General features: G+C 35.9%; 1 protein-coding gene across 1 annotated transcript in view; it reads right to left on the bottom strand.

The window, feature by feature from the left end:
• UQCR-C2 (Ubiquinol-cytochrome c reductase core protein 2) overlaps window positions 1-18,644 on the bottom strand; it is a 47,649-nt gene extending 29,005 nt beyond the window's left edge. The window contains exons 1-4 of the mRNA XM_081750928.1: window positions 18,491-18,644; window positions 6,450-6,598; window positions 4,119-4,310; window positions 2,064-2,178 (exon numbers count right to left, since the gene is read on the bottom strand). Coding sequence (XP_081607054.1) covers window positions 2,064-2,178; window positions 4,119-4,310; window positions 6,450-6,598; window positions 18,491-18,535 — 501 coding nt within the window. The 5' untranslated portion in view covers window positions 18,536-18,644. The remainder of the gene's footprint in view (window positions 1-2,063; window positions 2,179-4,118; window positions 4,311-6,449; window positions 6,599-18,490) is intronic.
• Between the last annotated feature and the right edge of the window lie 2,829 nt (window positions 18,645-21,473).

Genomic DNA, 21,473 nt, shown 5'->3' on the forward strand with positions numbered 1-21,473 from the left:
TTACGTGCCATCACCGATTAGTGCCTGACGGGATTCTGACGAATTCTCGCCGCCACTACTTTCACTATTTATGGTGTTCTTATATTTCTATATAGCGGACTGCATACCCAAGGCCAGTCATTAATTGTTCAACCTTATAGATCTCTGGTCCACTACACAAAACGGGCTATGCATCTGTAGTGTCTTCAGAGTTGAAAAATCTCGAGTGGTGGTTACCAACTTTGTGATCCGTTGGTACAGCCGCAGTCTTTTCACAAACGCTTCATTATGTTAGTTCTATAGAACTAAAACGCTTTTGTGTTATTACAAGTTTAATAATGATCTATGCTGTTCTGTTTATTTGGTTAGATTCTGATAAAGGTTATGAGAAAATAGTATAAGTTATTATCAACAAGGAAATTTAACAGCAATAATTCAAGTACTATAAATATTATTTCTCAATAGAGGGAACTGATCCTGATTAAGTTCTACAAACAACTTAATTTATTGAGGAAAACCCATTGAGAATCGCGACAACTTTCTGTTCAAACATTTGCATGAATTGTTATTTGGGTGCTTCAATGAGTGCATTTTTCTTTGGATTATTTGACGTGCATCGTATTACTTATTAAGCGATTTTGGATGTTACTGTCAGGTCTTGGTAGCTAAAGATGAATGATAAATGCAAATAAACGATGCTTATTTAAGAAATGGAAGAGCGAAGATTGGAAGGAAAGGAGAAAACCCAAAAACCAGCTGTAGTGAGTCCATCACAACCTTACGTTACACAGAATGGAACCAAGGATCATTCTCACTAGAGCTACAAGTATGCCACTGAGATATCTCTTCTCCAAACTTCTGATTCTAACTATGATAGAGGGATATGGACTTAAATTGTACACTGCAAAAGATGAGAGTATTAAAACAACTAAATTTGTATGCCAGTGTTAGCGTATTATTTCAACATCAAGTGCTATCAATTTGCTTGGGTAATATCATAAATATCTAATAGCAGACAATAATAATTTCCATTAGTTGTTACTTTTTGCTATGAGCACGGCTCTAAAATGAAAATGAAATCTTTGAGTTTTACGTCCCACAGTTATGCCGGTTAGGCTAAAGGAGACGGTGATGATGAGTAATGAATGTAATGGTGGAATGAAGAAAGTGGGAGGAAACGGGAGAACCCCGAGAAAACCCACGCACACGGTGTTTGTCCACCACAAAGTTCACTTGGCGGGGGCTGGGATCGAACCCGGGACCCCAAGCACCAGAGGTGAACGCTCTATCACTGAGCCACCGCGGCCCGCAGCACGGCTCTACACAGTATATTTGACGTTTATACCAAGTAACGAACAAGTGTAATATTTTCTGGTAATTCTTCACGAAAATAGTTTTGTAGGTATATATTTTCTAATAGCATTTACACGAATAGAAGTTCTGCCATTTGTTGTTCCTATATGCATTATTTACCGCATAAAGCTTTCCTCATGGCAAAATGTAAAAATTATTCACACTGTCATTACCAGATATTTATGATACTTACCCTCGGAAGGTGATTAGCTTGGTATATAAATAACACGCTAACAGTGGTAGACAAAATTGAGTTGTCCAATACTATCAATTTTTGCAGTGTACTAACCTTCTGGCGTTCCTAGTAGGCTGAAATAATTTTCGATATTTCGGACACGTTTAGCCACCAATTTATATAAAGCACAAAATGTTCACTGATGTTGAAGCACAAAGTATGTGAAGATCTTACTGCAAAATATGATTTAATCAACAGTGGTCCTTGAAAATGGATACTTGCTGAATATAGCCGAAATATTGGAAATTATATCAGCCTACTAGGAATACTAAGAGGCTAACAATTTCTATCTTGAAAAATGTATTGCTAACAATTTCTATCTTGAAAAATGTATTCCATACGTCCTATCAGTAAGCAGATACAGGTTTATTTATAGATATCAAAAAGAAATTATTTCTGAAGTACCTGCTTGTCCTAAATAAAGCATAAGGCATTGTGTTTCTTTTCCTGCGCAGTTAAAATTCACATCTGTCTACAGAAAAAAAATATTACTTACCTGTGGGTCCAGCGAGGCAAGTTCTAGCTTCATTCTGGGCAGCGAGTCCTTGATTTCCCAATCCCTGAATTCAAATCTAGTAGCTACTTCGGCTAAAAACCTTAAAGCTGTGTCCCTGTAAAGTATGAGATCATTTGTCAAATTAAATCTAATCATTAGACTTATTAGCTACTTTATTTTGGTCACATGTTTACTAATAAGTTCTCAATCATGATACTCATTACTTGTGACTCCAATTATTTAAAGCCCTTACCTAGAGACCTAGAGTACTTTCAATTTTAAAAAGAGCCTTATGTTTCGTACGGAAACATCGTCAATCATATGTAATATAATTTGACTCATATTTGTTTAGATTAAAAAAAAAAAAATAGTTCTGGTGAAAACTGCTCTGCAGTAGCACGAAAGATTATTTCAAAAGAAGAGCTGTTCGGGCACGAAGAATTTACATTAACAAGTATTTACATAAGCTGTTTTTGTGTTTCAAGATGTGTTCATCACCCAGTGTATGTATATATCAGCGGCGGCTGATACTGTAGGTTGCATGGTTGTGCAACCGGCTATTTTGTAGCTTCAAAGAAAGTTAAAGCAGCATTTGAATAAAAATAAACCTCTGTTTTTCAGTGTAAGATAGTATTGATGGATCTCTCTAAAAATCACTTTAAAAAATTGAAAGAAAAAGGAAAATTTATATTTCCAGTTGCAACAAGCGTTACCACCGAATCCAGTAACATTGAGCAACATGACAGGGAGCTACTATTCCTTAGCATTGGACACCGCATTTATACCTGCATCGCTGCTATCTTCTCGTATTGTCCACAAGCAGCTGCAGCAACCTTAGCAACTGCCAGTCAGTTTCTGCAACAGGTACAAATTCCTCCATTTAGCAGCGCTTGATTCAACCGCCCCCTGAAAGTGTGGATGTTGAGTGGTTCTTAGCAACTTGGAAGAACAAAACACAAGGCATTTGGTGAAATACTGTACACAACTCAGCTACATGAACATCCAATTTATATAATCTCCTGCAAACAATCCTACAAAGATGAAAACTGATTAATCTTCCGTTTACGACTATTTATCATAATCTCATGATTTGTGAAAACAATCTTGAGATCAGAGTAGGCGCAACATTTTATCCTCACTTCGATTATTAGGTTTATCCCTATCCACAGATTAATCCTCGGTTGCTACATTAGTGAATTAAAGTGAAAAATCGACCAGAAGTGTCCCGAATTAATAAAAGAAAGGGTGTTATTTTCATCACGACAAGCTAGACTATATGTATGTTTGACCATCCGAAACAATCTGTTGTAATTTACCTGGTCTGTTTTGATCCACCCATCGCATTCCCACGACCTTGTGCCTTCCAACTACCATTTATTTTGATCACTTTAAAACATCTTAAATAGTAAAAACTTTATTTCCTGAAAGATCTGAAAACTCACCTAGATCAGCTCTTTCGCCAGAAACCTCAGAATTTCTATGAGCTTCTAGATTATACAGCTACCAGAGAGATGGAGAAAGGTAATCGCACAGAACGGCACACTCTATATTGATTACGTCTTATTGAACTGTTTCTTCAAGTTTTATCACAAAAACGAACAAACTTTTGCACCAACAACAGAATCTCAAACTAACGTATTATATCTATTACGAATCATCTGCATAACAAAAGGTAACTCAATTAGAATAAATTTTTCTTCACTCTTCGCAGCAAAAAATCTATACGATTCCGACACTGTGCTACAGAAATATGTTCAGAAAACATTATTTAAGTGAGGACACTTCAAATCATGTAATCCCAATTTCTTACGCTCCATTACTTGTTGTCTATGTTACTATTTAATGCATTTACTATTGTATTCCATCCAAAAGCACTATTTATTGTTCTTTGTACTCTCAGCTACAATCCTTTAACACACAAGTAACTTGATATCACAAGAGTAAAAAAAACTGAATTATTTTTCTTTTCCAAACAATAAAAAACATATACCTAATAGTAGGAGGCACAATTATTATTCTTAAAAACTACATAATATTAAAATACGCACTACTTACACTTTATTTCGTGTACATTCTACAGTGTATGCGATGTGCTCTCGTCCACCTGTACAATACAGTGAGCCTCCGATCTGCTGAATGTTCCGTATGATACTGAACTGGCTTGCATTTTCAGACGTCAAACCGGCGCAAATTCGCAGATGGTGACTAATACCTAAGTTCTCTGGACTTTCATAGCGTGGTCCAGCTCTGCAATTATAAAGAAAATAAAGAGTTTCAAAACTAATTTATATGTCACTAAAGAACTACTGATCTAGTTTATGTACACAATGAAATAGTAGGGTATTTTTTTTAACACAGTAGTGCTAAAACGGATAAAGAACGAGATTAAAAGAAATACTATGTCCCACCAACACTACTCCTAACTTCATGTTTCATAAATATTTTAGAAATATCAAATATTAATTGTGATAACTACTAGGAAACAAATTGTAAGAGATAACTACATCCTCTGATATTCAAAAAGTGCAAAAAAAAAAAAAAAAGAAAAAAGAAAAAAAAAAGAAAAAAGAAAAAAAAGCACGACTGGGCTAGAACTCGAATCCGGATCTCCGACTTTTGCACCTATAATCTGTGATAAGAAATCGATTCTTTCTTCCATTTATCACTCAAAATATATATGAGGAACGGTTTTAAAAGTCCGTTTAATATAATAATAATAATAATAATAATAATAATAATAATAATAATAATAATAATAATAATAATAATAATAATAAAGAACCTTTAAACATTTCGAGTATATTATTCTTTTGGAGATTCAACATACTTTCAGTTACTATTTAACACAATTCCGTTGATGCTAAAAAATTTGTAACTCAGAGACAAGCTTTCGCAGACCCACATCATAAAAGATTTCCCGAGAGGCTATCATCCTTGCTGGCGAGGAACAGATTCAAATGCAGGAAGATATCGAAATCAGCCGGCGCCAGGTCTGCAAATGGTGAATCGTCTGCTTTCACGAATCTTGATCCCTATAAAAAACAGAAAATCGTTGGCGATTACAGAGGACCGGCCTGATGTTTTTTCATGAATATTCTCCCGCAATTTCTTAAACAGGCTCACCTATTTAAGAACTCTGCCATCATTCATGGCATCTGGACTATACACCTTACAGACTTGGCGATGATTTTTCACTGATGTCCCATTTCTTGCAACCGGAAATCAAATTACAGAAAATATCCCAGAGGCAGTGGGTGGCTCGATCTTCTGAAACTCTTTAATCACACACCACAAAACACACGTTGCCGACGCTATTCCAAATGGCGTCTATATTCAAAGGATGACAGGAGATTGGGCTTGAGCAAAGTTACGAACGCTCCCGCTCTTCTTAAATATTGCCAAGCGGATTTTACTTTTAAAATGTCCCCTTCCTAACTGAACTGTGATAGGTGTTCTGAGTGGCTGAGTACAGACTTCCAGAGTGATAGAATGGGTAGCGTAGTGGTCAATGAATCAATACGGTAAGACGGAAATCCTGGTTCAATGTCGGTCAAGTTATGTACTTTTTGCACTCTTCGTGTATCATTAAATTCGCACCTATAGGGGAATTCATGTGATATCAGTTACATCCATCTTTTCTCATATAAAATATATCCTCTGATGTCTACTGATTATTATGCCATGTATTATTAATGCCTATTGCTGTATGCTGATTGTATTATATCTCTTCACTTAAAAGTTATACTGTTGGTGATAAATAACAAATGTATTTTTGTTCTTAGGATACAGACAACCGTCTGCAAGTGCATGTATTCTGTATCAGCATCAGTGTATTCTTGTATATTTATTAATACAGTTCACTGTTCATAACAATGTGAATTTTGAATGAACAGTTTAAACACAAAGGGCTGCAATGACTCAGTAACAGACTGCTCACTTCTGGTGTATGGGATCCCTGGTTTGATCCCAGTTCGCGACAAGTGGGTTTTGTAATGTACACACATCAAGTGTGTGAATTTTTTTGAGTTCTCCCGTTTCTTCCCACTTTCATCATTCCATAATTTCGTTCATCATTACAGTCTCGCTTAGACTCAGAGCATTATCGTGGGACATTAAACTTTGCAAAAAAAAAAAAAAAAAAAAAAAAAAAAAAAAAAAAAACCAATGTATATACATCATCATATTTCTGGTCCTCCGGTGCAATGCAGATACTAGTATCGAGTTTTATTACTTTACACTGCATAATGCGGACACAAGCAAGGCATTTTAAAACCTATCATAGTTTTTTTAAGTGTAGTTCTCCGCGAAGTCACCAATTTTAAAGTTTTTGGGAAGTTTTAGAATGTCATTCATTGAGTGGAAAATACGACGAAACTTTCATCTCACCTGTAAAGTATAGAAATGCGAGATACTGGAGAACAATCTTCTACGGATGCAACAGCTAATTTATTAGGCAAACAAATCGTTTTCACTTCCAAAGGACGTCGACTCTGAGTAGCGGATGGCGCTGCTGCTGTTTTGGCTGCATATCTTTTCTGGAAAATAAAAAATGCATGAGAATCACATACAAGTTCATAGTATATGCATTATATACACAGTATGGTTACTATAACAGGCAGACATAACTGCACAAGGCAGGAACAAGTTTAAGTCTTCAATAAGAAAATGAGTACCCTAATAATTATATTTTTCTTTCTTGGAAGTATTTTATAGTAATAATTAAATTATCGTATGTTAAGGAGTGTAAAGGGTTGACTATGACAAATACATGGCAGCATGTTTCTTCTATCTTTCCAATATATTTTGTGGGAGACCATTCAGAGAATAATTCGCGCATTTTCTAATTACAGCAGAGCCCCAATTACCTGAGCTCATGTGGACCTAACCAACCTCGGATAATCGGGACTTGGGATAATACAGACTCTGCAAAATGAAAAGCAGTATTGTACGTATAGTAATAAAGACGTGAGGTACATATAACTAACCAAGCCTATAATTATTGCTGTACAGCACGTTCAACCGTTCAGGCTCGGATAATCGTGGCTTTACTATATTTTGTTTTATTCATTGTTAAAAGAGCTTAAATTTACTCTTCGCAAACATGCTTCCAATACTAAAACTCGCTTAACAATGAGAGAAACAAGATATCACCAAACTGCATGGATCGTTCTCTTAATTATTGGTTTTGGTCAAAATTCAACATCCATCTCTCGAATTTGATTCACGTGTTACAAATATTGTCGCCCTCTATAAAATACATTGGAAAGATAGAGCAAATGTGTTGTAACCCATTGGTAAATAACTTTTTTAAACTCACCTTAAACGTAATTATAATTCTGGTTATTTTAAATTGCTCTACAATATTTCTCGACTTTGCTTCGGCGCATGTTCATATGATCGCTACTTGTGTCCAGAAGACTTCGTAATGGAGTCATTCCAACATTCGCCGAGTACAGCTAGGAAATACTGAAAATACTAAGGCTGAATTGCTGGTCGCCAGATTCGAATACCAGACCTTATGATTACAAAACACGAACGCCAACTGTTCATGCATGCCACGCTTCCTCTCACGCGTTCATTTACAGCATTTAGATTTTTCTATGACACCTAGCATCCTATTAAATTACACATGATGTCTCTAAAGTCTTCAGTTGATTTCAAAATGTTTACAACGACTCACCAAAGGTGGTCGCCAACCATGGTTCGGCTAATAACATAAGTAAATCTTTAGTGGCCGTAATTGTTCACACCTTAAAATATCTTCCGTAATTATATCCACTAGTATTCTCACCTTTTATACTGAAATTACAAGTCGATGATGAGTGGTAAATAATTTATTCGTTGATTCTCTTTTAACGTATATTCACACAAACTGTTTTGCCATCAAACATGTTAATTATGTATCTATAAACAACTACATAGCAACCAATTATACAATAATGTATATTTCTTACATATATTAAAAACATTCTTCTTTTGTTATTTTTAAATTAACATTATATCAGGTATAGTGCTTATGTAGAAGCACTTTCTGCCCAAAAATACAGGTAATTATCAATCGATACAAAGTATCTCGTTGTATGTTGTAACTTGGAAACGGCTAGTCGTACTTGAATGAAACGCATATGAGTGATACCATTTCAAATCGTCCAGGGTGGTCCACACGACTGTCTCAGATTTAGTTTATTTTTTAAAATAAAAAACTACATACAAAATTATTAGACCCGTATTTTTTCTTTTTGCTGAAAAAGATTTTTTTCTTCGTTATACAGCCTTCCAAAATGGCTGCCCTCATCTCGGATTGCTCGAAAAACTGAAAAACATGTCAAATTAAAAGTTCTGTTGTAGGGAAACAAGTGTACTTAGTAACATAATCGCAATAGCAGGAAGAGTATAAAGTTGTATGTTTCGGTGGAGGGCCAAAATTCGTCTATTGGCCCAATAGGAATCGCGCAATTCACTCGCAATGTTGCCAACTTTGGTGAAATTTTTGCTAACTTCAAACATTTTTTTTCTGTCAACACGAGCAATATCAACCATCTGCTTTTAACATCGAAATCTACTCCATAAGGTCTCTTGAAAATATAAAAGGACTTACGTTTCTGATTATTACATCCCACGTTATAGTATGATAAAAAACTGAAAATTTCATTAAGACGCCATGTTTGGACGCCATTTTCTCAAAAACCCCACCTTTTAAAAATCTGATTTTTTTACAACTATTGGATAAGTACCTAAGTATTTAATATCCGTTAACCGTTCATGCGGCTACAGCCCCTAACATTCGCAATTAATTATTGAAATTTCGATTTTTGTACTTGAAATTTAAATATTTCCTATGAGCATTTGTGTCCTATACACAAGGCGAATTAAAAGGGAGTATGAAAATTTTGAGAGATGAATCCTGACATCAAATCCAGTAGAAAAGTTCCTAAAACATGAGTCGAATTCCGCTTCGTTTTCGAGTTACAGGGTTTCCAAGTCGGGACAAAATCGGCTCGCGACAATGGATAATAAAATATATATATATTCCGCGTTAAATCAGAAACTATGTGTTAAAGCTTTGATGAAGTTGAGAAAGTTGATTTGTATCAATATGATGATTTTTATGTGCGTCGCAATTCGGTTGGCAGTGTTGCCAATTTCGTAGAACTTTTATTTGTTTCCAAATGACAATACGTGATTTTTATTTGATATTCATTAATGATTGTAAACATCACATGAAGCACAATTTTCCCCACATTACCAGTTTTCGAAAACTTACATGTGTTTCATTAAAAGGTTTTATCTCGTGCGTTATTGATAGTTTGCAATATTGAGTGTGAATTTCATTTGATGTTTATCATCATTAGTAAAACCAAAATGGCGAATAAAAACTGCGTGTGTGTCAGTTGTCATAATAATAATAATAATAATAATAATAATAATAATAATAATAATAATAATAATAATAATAATAATAATAATAATAATAATAATAATAAAGAAAATTTCTTTTTTATTATTCCAGAACCTCTCGTAACTCCACACATCAAGTTCGAACTTATTCAAGAAGTTCTATTGCAACCACAGAACAGTTCATTACGTGATTCCTAGTGTTCTCTGGAACCATGAAAATTGTTTTCACTGGTAACATGACATTGTAGTGCACTAGTTACAGTATTTGTGAATAACAATGGAGAAGTCCTGTTACAAAGGACCGTATTAGTGTTGATTATGCTAAAAGACATAAGAGGATTGTTTACAGAAAGAATTCTCGCCAAAAATTTTATCTTGCGGTAAAATATATGGATTGCGTACAGCGTGTCTGCCCAAACGTACTATTAGGGGAGGATGATTATTTGTGTCCTGTGCACAAGGTGATTTGAAAGGCAGTGTGAAAAAAATTGAGAAGTGAATCCTTCACCGTAGTCTAGGTTTCACCGATAATGGCTATTTTAATGGCGACTTATTCATGTTTAGTATGTTAACTGGCTAGTAAGCGTTTCCAAATCTACATTCAGAGGAACAAGTTCATCTTGCTGGTGCATATTTACACTTTCTTCCGTGATCACCAATATCTCAAACTCATGCTGTTCACGGTAAATGATCAAAGAACCCTTTACACAAATAATCATCCTCTCCTAATACTACGTTTTGGAAGACGCGCTGTACATATATTTTACCGCAAGATAAGATTTTTGTCAACCATTCTTTCTGTACACAATCCTCTTATGCCATATAGAATAATCAACACACTTAATACGGTCCTTACTTTAATAGGAATTCTCCACTGTTATTCACACAAACAATGTAACTAGTGCACTAAAATGTTATGTTACCAGTAAAAACAATTTTCATGTTTCCAGAGAACACTAGGACGATGTTCACAACACCGAATCACGTAATGAGCTGTTCCGTGGTTGCAGCAGAACTTCTTGAACACGTTACAACTTGTCCAGCAGATATCACTTCACATCTTGAAAAAGCTCGAACTTGATGTGTGGAGTTACGAGAGGTTCTGGAATAATAAAAAAGAAATTTTCTTTATTATTATTATTATTATGACAACTGACACACACGTAGTTTTTATTCGCCATTTTGGTTTTACTAATGATGATAAACATCAAATGAAATTCACACTCAATGTTGCAAACTATCAATAACGCACGAGATAAAACCTTTTAATGAAACACATGTAAGTTTTCGAAAACTGGTAATGTGGGGAAAATTGTGCTTCATGTGATGTTTACAATCATTAATGAATATCAAATAAAAATCACGTATTGTCATTTGGAAACAAATAAAAGTTCTACGAAATTGGCAACACTGCCAACCGAATTGCGACGCACATAAAAATCATCATATTGATACAAATCAACTTTCTCAACTTCATCAAAGCTTTAACACATAGTTTCTGATTTAACGCGGAATATATATATATTTTATTATCCACTGTCGCGAGCCGATTTTGTCCCGACTTGGAAACCCTGTAACTCGAAAACGAAGCGGAATTCGACTCATGTTTTAGGAACTTTTCTACTGGATTTGATGTCAGGATTCATCTCTCAAAATTTTCATACTCCCTTTTAATTCGCCTTGTGTATAGGACACAAATGCTCATAGGAAATATTTAAATTTCAAGTACAAAAATCGAAATTTCAATAATTAATTGCGAATGTTAGGGGCTGTAGCCGCATGAACGGTTAACGGATATTAAATACTTAGGTACTTATCCAATAGTTGTAAAAAAAATCAGATTTTTAAAAGGTAGGGTTTTTGAGAAAATGGCGTCCAAACATGGCGTCTTAATGAAATTTTCAGCTTTTCATCATACTATAACGTGCGATGTAATAATCAGAAACGTAAGTCCTTTATATTTTCAAGAGACCTTATGGAGTAGATTTCGATGCTAGAAGCAGATGGTTGATATTGCTCGTGAGGACAGAAAAAAAAAAAGTTTGAAATTAGCAAAAATTTCACCAAAGTTGGCAACATTGCGAGTGAATTGCGCGATTCCTATTGGACCAATAGACGAATTTTGGCCCTCCACCGAAACATACAATTTTATACTCTTCCTGCTATTGCGATTATGTTACTAAGTACACTTGTTTCTCTACAACAGAACTTTTAATTTGACATGTTTTTCAGTTTTTCGAGCAATCAGAGATGAGGGCAGCCATTTTGGAAGGCGGTATATCGAAGAAAAAAATCTTTTTCAGCAAAAAGAAAAAATATGGGTTTAATAATATTGCATGTAGATCCCATATAAAAAAAATAAATGAAATCTGAGACTATGATGGGGACCAATTGTGGTTTGCCTGGAAGATTTGAAATGGAATCGGTCATATATCAATGTACGCATCGATGCATTAATTTATCGATGTACGCATCGATATTACCTGTATGGTGTGTCATACGTAATTATTTTTCTACTATATACATCCCGGATCCCACTGTTTGCTTAATCATGTAGCCTTCCCTGCTAATATAGTGGCTAGCGCGTACACCTTTGATACACGTGATCCTGGGTTTGATTTCCGGTGAGCCAGCACAAAAAAAAAAAAAACTTACAATCATTCACCATTACTAATTGTCCTTTTTTAGCCTGAAAGCAATAACCGTGGAATGTTGAACTAAAAAAAAATTAATTTAATTTAATCATGTAGTCCTTCGAATTACTTCTTGAACTCATACTTAATGCATTTTTTCTTTGTTTTTCTTGTGTTAATTTTAGCACTTAAGTCAAAATTTGATAGATTATAAAGTATGATCTTCACTCATACATAGACTCAGAAATCACAGAATGCTCTTCTACATGGGCTCTACTAGTCAGCTCTGAACTTCCTCCACTAAGCGAAAGGACAAAGCAATCAAGGGATGATCCCATCATCAAATCGCACTTCTCTTACCTAATGCACTCAACCAATAATCTAGAGGACAAAGCCAGACTACTCGCTGTCACATCTGTTGAAGCAGGCGATTGGCTTAAGGCCTTACCATCTTCTTCGCTAGGACTCCATCTACCCAAAGTTTCCGAATTGCTATAGCATTACGTTTAGGTGCAGGGATTTGCGTACCTAGTAAATGTTTCGCTTGCAGGAGCTCAGTAGACGAAAGAGGACTACACGGACTTTCCTGTATAAAAAGTGCTGGCAGACACCCACGACATTCTATGGTTAACGAGTTAATAATGAGAGCTCTTATACCAGCAGGGATACCATCAATACGAGAACCAACTGGATGCAATCGATCAGACGGCAAGAGACCTGATGGATTAACATTGATACCTTGGAAAAGAAGTAAAGCCTTGGACTGGGACTTTACATGCGCCGACACGTTCGGTCCTTCCAATATTTCTTTTTCATCAGTTCAAGCTGGTATCATAGCTAGTAGAAAAGAAACAGAAAAGAGAAACAAATGTAGTAACCTAATTGACAAATACCAATTCGTAACTATAGCTATGGAAACCAGTGGAGCTTGGGGCAAAGAAGGTCTCAATTTTATCAAGGAAGTTGGTCAACGAATTACTCTGCTAATGGAGATAACAGAGCCACTTCCTTTCTAACACAACGTATAAGCATGGCCGTACAAAAAGGCAATGTTGCCTCAATTCGGAGAACTATACCACCAGGAAAAGAATTAGACGAAATTTTAATCCTATGAAAAATGCCTCAATGAACAAAACCATCCATGGAATAGATATGGAACCATCTATCGAAATACACTATATTTCGTGGAATGAACTCCAAACAATATGAAAACGGGATTTCAAAATGGCGAGATATAGCTCAAGTTGAAAGTCCTTCGTGCCAATTTTTGGCTCAGATCAAGAATTATGAAAAATTTTAAGGTCAAATTTCTCAAAATGTAGCACGAAGGAATCTGAATTAATGTATACTAATGGTTTCTTTACACCAATTATCTTAATCCCTTAAAACACATGCTCTATTAACAACCTCTATACTTCTGAATTAATGTATACTAATGGTTTCTTTACACCAATTATCTTAATCCCTTAAAACACATGCTCTATTAACAACCTCTATACTTATTAGGTACACTTTTAAGTAATTTTCATTTGTAACCCACTTCATTGATAATTACAAGATAACACTTCACAAACTTTACAGATATGCTATCTGCATGTGTAATTCGCATGAAGATGCTGGTGGTGTAGTTTTGGTACAGTCCGCAGAAAAATAAATAAATAAATAAATAAAAATAAAAAAATAATTGCAACATGAGCATTTAAGTTTATTGTGAAACTACGCCTAACAGCGCAGGAAATCAACATAGCGTCTAAGTGGCACGAATCACGCCAGGAGAAACCTCGGCGTCCTCCCCTGCATACTTATTTTGGAGCAAAAGACTTCGTTTCACAATAAACTTACATGCTCATGTTGCAGGTTTTTTGCTGCGAACTGTACATCACATTTTGGAAGATCCACAGGTAAAATTCAATATTTTGCATGTAAAGCTCCATTTTTAAGGAACAAATTTCTGCAGGCAACAGAATTAAATAGAAAGTAATACAGCTATATTGTAGGTTTACAAGTGTAGGATTGCTAGTATAAAATCATTACAAGTGCTTTGTGACGGATCAAATAAGTGAGTACACATGAACGATGACTGAGATGCTATATTCCAGTGGCAGTGTACCTCTGCACAGTGTAAAGAAGCTATATTTTATGTTTGTAAGTAGAGTATTACTAGTATGAAACCATGCAAAGTGCTATTAAAAGTTGTATCATTACCAAAACCTATTTCATTCCACTACTTTGCTTATGTGTATACTCAATATTGCTGACATGCCTGCTCCCTTCGGACGCACTCCCGCGCGGCCGATTAAGTTCATCATCCGGATGATTAAGTTCCAAAGTTAGTCGTCCGTTCCTAACAAAACTAAAAAATTACCGAGGAGAAATGAGTGATTGCTAGTTTGTGTACTTGATATTATGTAAGGAGAGCGGAAGTTGTCTTTATCTTTGGCATGTTTTTACTTTGGTCATTTCATTCATTTTATTCCATTCAGTGATTTGGATCTTTGGTTCCGGTTTTGAGAACGTATCTGTTCTTCTAGGTTCGTTACTAGTATCGGGTCGTCACGTGGGGACTTGCTATTGATGACCGTGGCATCCTGTTTGAGGGTGGAAGTGTGGTGGATATGACTTGACGTCATGTGCTGATAGTGTTCATGTGGTCTTCCTTATGATTTGGCCTCGTGTGCTGTGCTTCGCTGTTGCAGGTGCATTTAGCGCGTGTTGCTTTGTGTTATGTGTTACGTTGTTTTCCTGGCAGTACACGTCTGATGTGGTGAATGTTCCTTTGAGAAAGAACAACTTAGAAATATATCGGTCGTGAAGATTAGTATGTGTCAATGAAGTTTACTCTTTTTCAGTCGTCATTTGTTCTTAGTGGTCAATGGAGACATATAACTGAACCACTCCTCTAATTTCGTTAATTGTATTACTGAAGCATACACAATAATAATAATAACGTTTGTGCCATTCGAGAAGGAGCCGTACACATGATTTAGAAGGAATGGTGATGCAGTTTGGCTAGTATTTATGACCTAGAAAATTCTATTCTGGTTATAATATTGAGGAGAAATATTTCTTCATGAATCAAACTGCCGAACTATATTTACCACACTGAAATGTCAGGTATTTGTTATTGTTCAGGTTTTATATATTATTTTAAGATACAAAGTTGATTCTGATCAGGTGGTTCGGGGGCTTGTTCCTTTAAAGTATGTAATTTTGTGAGCTGTTCGTATTAGTTTTAGTATGGTATTTCTGTGTTAGTTATTGTTCAGGAAGGGTCAGGGGCTTGTTCCCATCCAAGTATATAGTCTAATATGAATATTTTTTATTCATTCTCTTCTGTGTGTTTTTCTACTTTGGCTTTCGGGCGTTAATAATTTGCTTAAATTTCCTTATTATCTATTGTATGTCCATTTTAGCAGACGAGAAATGCAGTGGTTCTTACTGTAGTTTATTTCTGAATTCTATTTTATACATTCCATATTTCAAGTTTCGATGAATTTAGAATTGTGTTGTTATAGGAAATTACCATGATTCCAAAACCATAAGCAACTGAATCTGGCAATGTTTAAAATAATTGTGGAAACATTGCAGTCTGGCCCACCATGTCTTCTATTAGATTCGATTCGTAAGAGCTGCTTCCTAGTGATATTTAACGAACTGTTCCGGGAAACCAGTTCCCTACGAATCGATTCACAGAACGGCACATTTAAAGAAGTGACAAAAATAAAAACTTGAAAAATGAAATGATATATTTAAGTTTTACATCACACGGTTATGCCGGTTAGGCTAAAGGAGACGGTGATGATGAGAGGTCAGTGAAAACGATGGAATGAAGAAAGTGGGGGGAAACGGGAGAACCCCGAGAAAACCCACGAGCACGGTGTATGTCCATCACAAAGTCTACATGGCGCGAGCTGAGATCGAACCAGGGACCCCAAGCACAGAAGGTGAACGCTCTACCACTGAGCCACCGCGCCTCCAAATAAAAATTTGAATCATCTTTTTAATATGCAGTTATAAACATGGAACTATTTGGCAAGCGGTGAAAACTAATTCGCACAAGATTACCGCATGGCTGGATTGAGGGAAAGTAACGAGGAATTGTATCCTTACGCACATACGAGAAATTACTCTCTATTAATTTTAACAAAATGGGTCCAAACTTCCCGGGAAGGTTTTAGAACAAAGGTCTCCTTTATAAAACTAATGAAATATACCTTACGAACCTCGTTTTGACCTAGGCGCAGATGGGAGGACAATATTAAGATGGGTCTCGCAGAGATTGGAATACGAAGTAGAAACTGGATGCATTTAGCTAAGGATAGAAATCAGTGGAGAGCTCTTGTGAACGCGGCATTGAACCTCCGGGTTCCATAGGCCATAGAGTTAGTTAGTTAGTTATATTAGTGTAGGGGTCCCGCATAATTTTCCAAAAAAAATGACAGAATTTCGCTTCTTTCTACTAATATTTGGTTACGTTATGTTACGTCTAAGTACTTGCATTATTCATTTCTCCTGTATTTTTTTTTTTTTTTACACGCTTCGGGACCCCTTGTACTAAACATATTCCAGAGTATGTTTAGTACAAGGGGTCCAGAAACACGTAAAAAACAAAAATATTACAGGAGAAATGAATGATGCAAGTACTTAGACGTAACATAACGTAACCAAATCTAACCTAATAGGCCTATGTTTAGCAGAAGGGGCTCTTTTCTCTGAAAAATGTTACAATTTTGGTAATTTCTGTTCACATTAGGTTAGGTTAGTTTAGGTAAATTTAGGTTCGGTTAGTTTATGTAATAATAGTGTATGGATCAGGCATAATTTTCCGAAAAATGACAGAATTTCGCTTATTTCTATTAAGTTAGTTTAGGTTAGTTCAGGTTAGCTTAGATCACTTTAGGTTAGGTTAGGATAGATTTAATTATGTTCTGTTACGTCTCAGTACTTACATCATTCTTTTCTCCTGTAAATTGTGTTTTTTTTTTTTACGTGGTTCTGGACCCCTTGTACTAAACATACCCCACCTATTATTAGTAGAAATAAGCGAAATTCTATAATTTTGTGGAAAATTATGCGGGACCCCTACACTAATATAACAAACTAAACTAGCCTAACCTAACGTAACCTACTCTAAACTAAGAGAATGTGAACAGAAATTACCAAAATTGTAACTTTTTTAGAGAAAAGAGCTGGACCCCCTCTGCTAGACATAGGCCCAATATAATTGTTTACAGTGAAACCTCTTCTAACGGACACCTCTGTAAAGCGGACACCTCCCGTAACGGACATATTTTGTAATCTCCAAACACTGTAATAGGAAAAAACATATTGGCAAACCTCTCTAAAGCGGACACTCTCTACTACGGACACGGACAGTCTTCTCTGTCTTTTATAGGTATTATTTACCTTTGTATTACGGACGCTTTCTCTAGAAACAAGTTGAAAAGTACAGTAAAAATACATTTTTAGTAATTCATGCATGTGTCACCAAGGAAGCATTATGACAGCATTTTGCCTTCTCAACTGTCTGCTTCCAATCCAGACGAAGCACCTCTGTTTAACAACACTCTCATGTCTTTTGCTTGCATCCCACTCCCACCCAGGCTGTTTTAGACACAAAAGTGATTGATAATTGTCCGCCGTTTGGAATGACATGCTATTCTACTAACCCGCTGGAATCTCTAACCAAACAAAAGACAAATTTGGTATTTTTTTTGCCCGCGGGCACGTATATTGTCCCAAAAAAAGACACTACTGGACTGTAATTAAACACAAATTAAAGCGACATACTGAAAACGTAGTAAAGTGATAAGTGCAAAGTGCAGAGAACTATAACATCTTATTTTCATGTTATCCCTCGAACATAGAGTATTGGATGGCGGAGGATAATGCGGGTACAGTAACATTTTCGCAACATTCATAAATTTATGATTCATGCAAAAATATTTGTTTCGAATTGCATATTACCTTGTTTACTCATTTACGTAAGAAAATATTGAAACCTCCCTAAGGCGGACAACTCTCTATAGCGGACAATTTTTTATTCCCCACGGCTGTCCGCTTTAGAGAGGTTTCACTGTATTTACAGTACTACTGTTGAACCCTCTCTATACGTGGAAATTTCACCAATCTAGTGCAAGAATCATTCTCACTATTGTATTTTTAGAACCCTCTAAGTGTTGGACTATGAATGCTTCTTTACAAATATAACAATCCATAAGAAAGCTATATAGATGCTCAAGTACTTGTACTCTATAATTATTTATGCTATACAGGTTCCAATTCCTAGCTGAGCGCTCAAAGGTGCTATATTCGCAATTTTCTCCAGAAATACGAACCTTAAAATCTTCCCCAAACATAACTTAATGTAACAATTATTTTATTTGTTATACTTACCGATAATGCACCCAAAAAGGAATAATTCGTAGCACGAGATGCCATTACCACTAAATTTAGCTTGTATTTTCAGCAGACTTCCCTTCCGCCACCATATAACATCCAATATGGAGCCATAGAAGGGGAGTAAACAAGGTTGCAAAGCAATAACTTTTGCCGGTATGGCTGGCCTCATTCCGGAGCGGTTTGTATGATCTCAATGCTGATTTGCGTTTTTGTTTGCGATAATCGCGATTACATAACTGCTGTTGCACTTTTTTTTGTTTCTATTGCAATCCGCAAATATTGGGGCTGATTCAATATTGACTTGCGTGACCGCAACGCATATGTGCGATCAATTTCCGGTAAACATCGTTAATTTTTTTTTCGGAATTTGTATAATGGCGTCAGTCGTAAAATTTTGCGATCTTGAAGCTTAATTTATCACATTGAAAGTCTTGAATCCGACTTTTAGAACAAAATTTCTGAATAAACATGCTATCTATTTGCAGAGAGCAAGTAAATAACTCAAACTATGCAGATATGCTACTTACTTTTCCTTCGTTTAAGTAAATATTGAAATTATCCACAAGACACCAAACCATATACTAAGGCTCTCTGCCATGCTATAAAAGTATTATTTACTACTAATTCTTTAGCAATTAAATAAAATAAAATGCGCACTTGCTTCAGAAACCTCACATTAGCATATATCTACAGCCTGTAAATATCTAATCCTTCCTACATACGGCGTGTACTATCAAAATTGTACAAAATCACAAGCTTTCATCTGGGATTTGAGTAACATCGGTATGTTAATTCCACGCAAAGTAAAATCACCAACATGTCGTAAACGAAGAGAAAAATTTTCCGAGACACTGTGATCCCAAGGGTACGGAGCGGGTACTATCGACGACCCGCTCGAAACAGACCAGAGAAAAAAGTTTTGCGCACTACCCTAGCCAGCTGTTTTACACGCTACCCTAGGTAGCTGACCTGCTCTGCGGTGCTTCCAAATTCCTACTCCTATTATTATCATTACTACTACTCAGGGGCGGATCCAGGACGGACTTCTGGGGGGGGCGGTCGGCGGTAATACTGCTACTTTTAAGAGCTCCAAACTTGTTATGGATGGGTTTATTTATATATAAAATAAGAAAGTTTCCTCTTGTGGGGGGGGGCGATCGCCCCGATCGCCCCCCTCTGGATCCGCCCCTGCTACTACTACTACAAATACTACTACTAAAACTACTACAAGTACTACTATTACTTACCTGCACAAAAGTAAATCACTTTTTGAGTATTATTTTCATCTTATATTAAGTACTATGAAAAAGTGCTATGAAATTTTAAAAATATATAAAGAAACATTCCTTGGGCCGGGTTTGAACCCATGTTAGCGCGCTCGGCCACGAAGACCGACAACAGGAAATGTTTTATTTCAGCTATATGTATGTTACGAGGCAAGAAACGGATAAGGCCAACCTATCAGAACCGTATATTTAGTTCCTACTTCCGGTAATAATACTCTCCTGCGGTAGTCCTTTCAATCGGCCTCGTTGTTTGTCGTAAATTGATAGCAAAGATGCGTTGCGATAATATAAGTCAATATTTAATCGGCTCCATTGTTAAAACTAACGATGTATTTACGGGGGTAATTCGCACTACGGAATAAAAGTGTCGTAGCTCTAAAATGTCAATTTTACAAGAGATCAAAGAAAGCAGTTTTTGTACCTAAAGAATCCTTAGTATTGTGACACTGAAGTTGTGTATTCTTTAACCAACCCTCGTATTCACAAGAGGAATTCTTGGAATTAGCCCTCAACCAGTCGAAATTCGCAGAAGAGCGAAACTATGAATTTTTTTTACCTCTCTTCTCAAGACATTTCAGCACCTCTCGTCGAACCGTATTTGGGAAGGTATTTGCTCGTTCCCTCACACCTACGCAGTCTGCTGTCCAAAGTATTAATATGTTCAATTATCAGTAATTGATTGATAATGAATTATCCAATGTCTAAGTATTAGTTACTCAATTAATAGACATATAATTTTCCTAATAGTGTTTAACTGGCTAATATATTTAATAATAATGTGCAGTTTTGTAGGAACTATATCCTAGTAACATTCTTATCAATCCACTCTCTTTGTCTGCAGAATAGCGTTGAGGAAAGAGAGAGGCGAGGAGTGCATTTTAAGGACTTGAAGCAATCAACAAGTCCTTCGCACTAACAAGCCATAAGTTAATATATATTTTATATAACTGTGTACTCCGAAACTATCCAGAGTGTGCAAACAGCACTACGGAGTAGAAATTTGGGATTTTTCACCATGGAACGATAGATGGATTATTTCTGCATTCTCGCATTGTCGGTTTCATTTCGTTTTACTCACGCGACGCGAATAACGGGACTGTAGCTCGTTCGTAGATGGGCCAGCGAGTGAAATACCCACATAATATATGGTTATTGTGTAAAATTTGTTGTCTGTGAATGTGAAATATTACTAATAAATCGATATCTTTAATATCATCTTAAAATATTTTTTATCAAGAGCAGTGTAACATTAATTCTCTAATTTACATGCGTAGTGTCATTAATAAGTGTCGTAAATGTTCCGTTGTTTATTTGTTATTAGAATGTATTCGTAATATCCCATGAATGAAAATAATACAGGTAAGGATTTGAATTGTTTGTGACAATTACATGTTGATTTGCAGGCTATGACGATAATGGGATACGGTAAGACACTATGCTTATCTCTTAGACAACCATTGCGTGTTCAAGTTATTTTATTATTTTTTGGTAGATTTTCCCCTTTTAGCTGCATGAGACATATTACCCGAACCAATGCTATTTGGGACGACTTGTTATTCAAACTTGAAGACCAGATGCAATCGTACCGGGTAATCTCGTCAGCGACGGTGGGTACTTGTAGAAAAACCCTAGTCTATATAAATAACTTGACACCGAACCCGAAACCACTCATAAAATGGTTAAGCCCTTCA

The sequence above is a fragment of the Thermobia domestica genome, chromosome 3 (assembly GCF_964235325.1).
Source record: "Thermobia domestica chromosome 3, izTheDome1.hap1.1, whole genome shotgun sequence".
NCBI lineage: Eukaryota > Metazoa > Arthropoda > Insecta > Zygentoma > Lepismatidae > Thermobia > Thermobia domestica.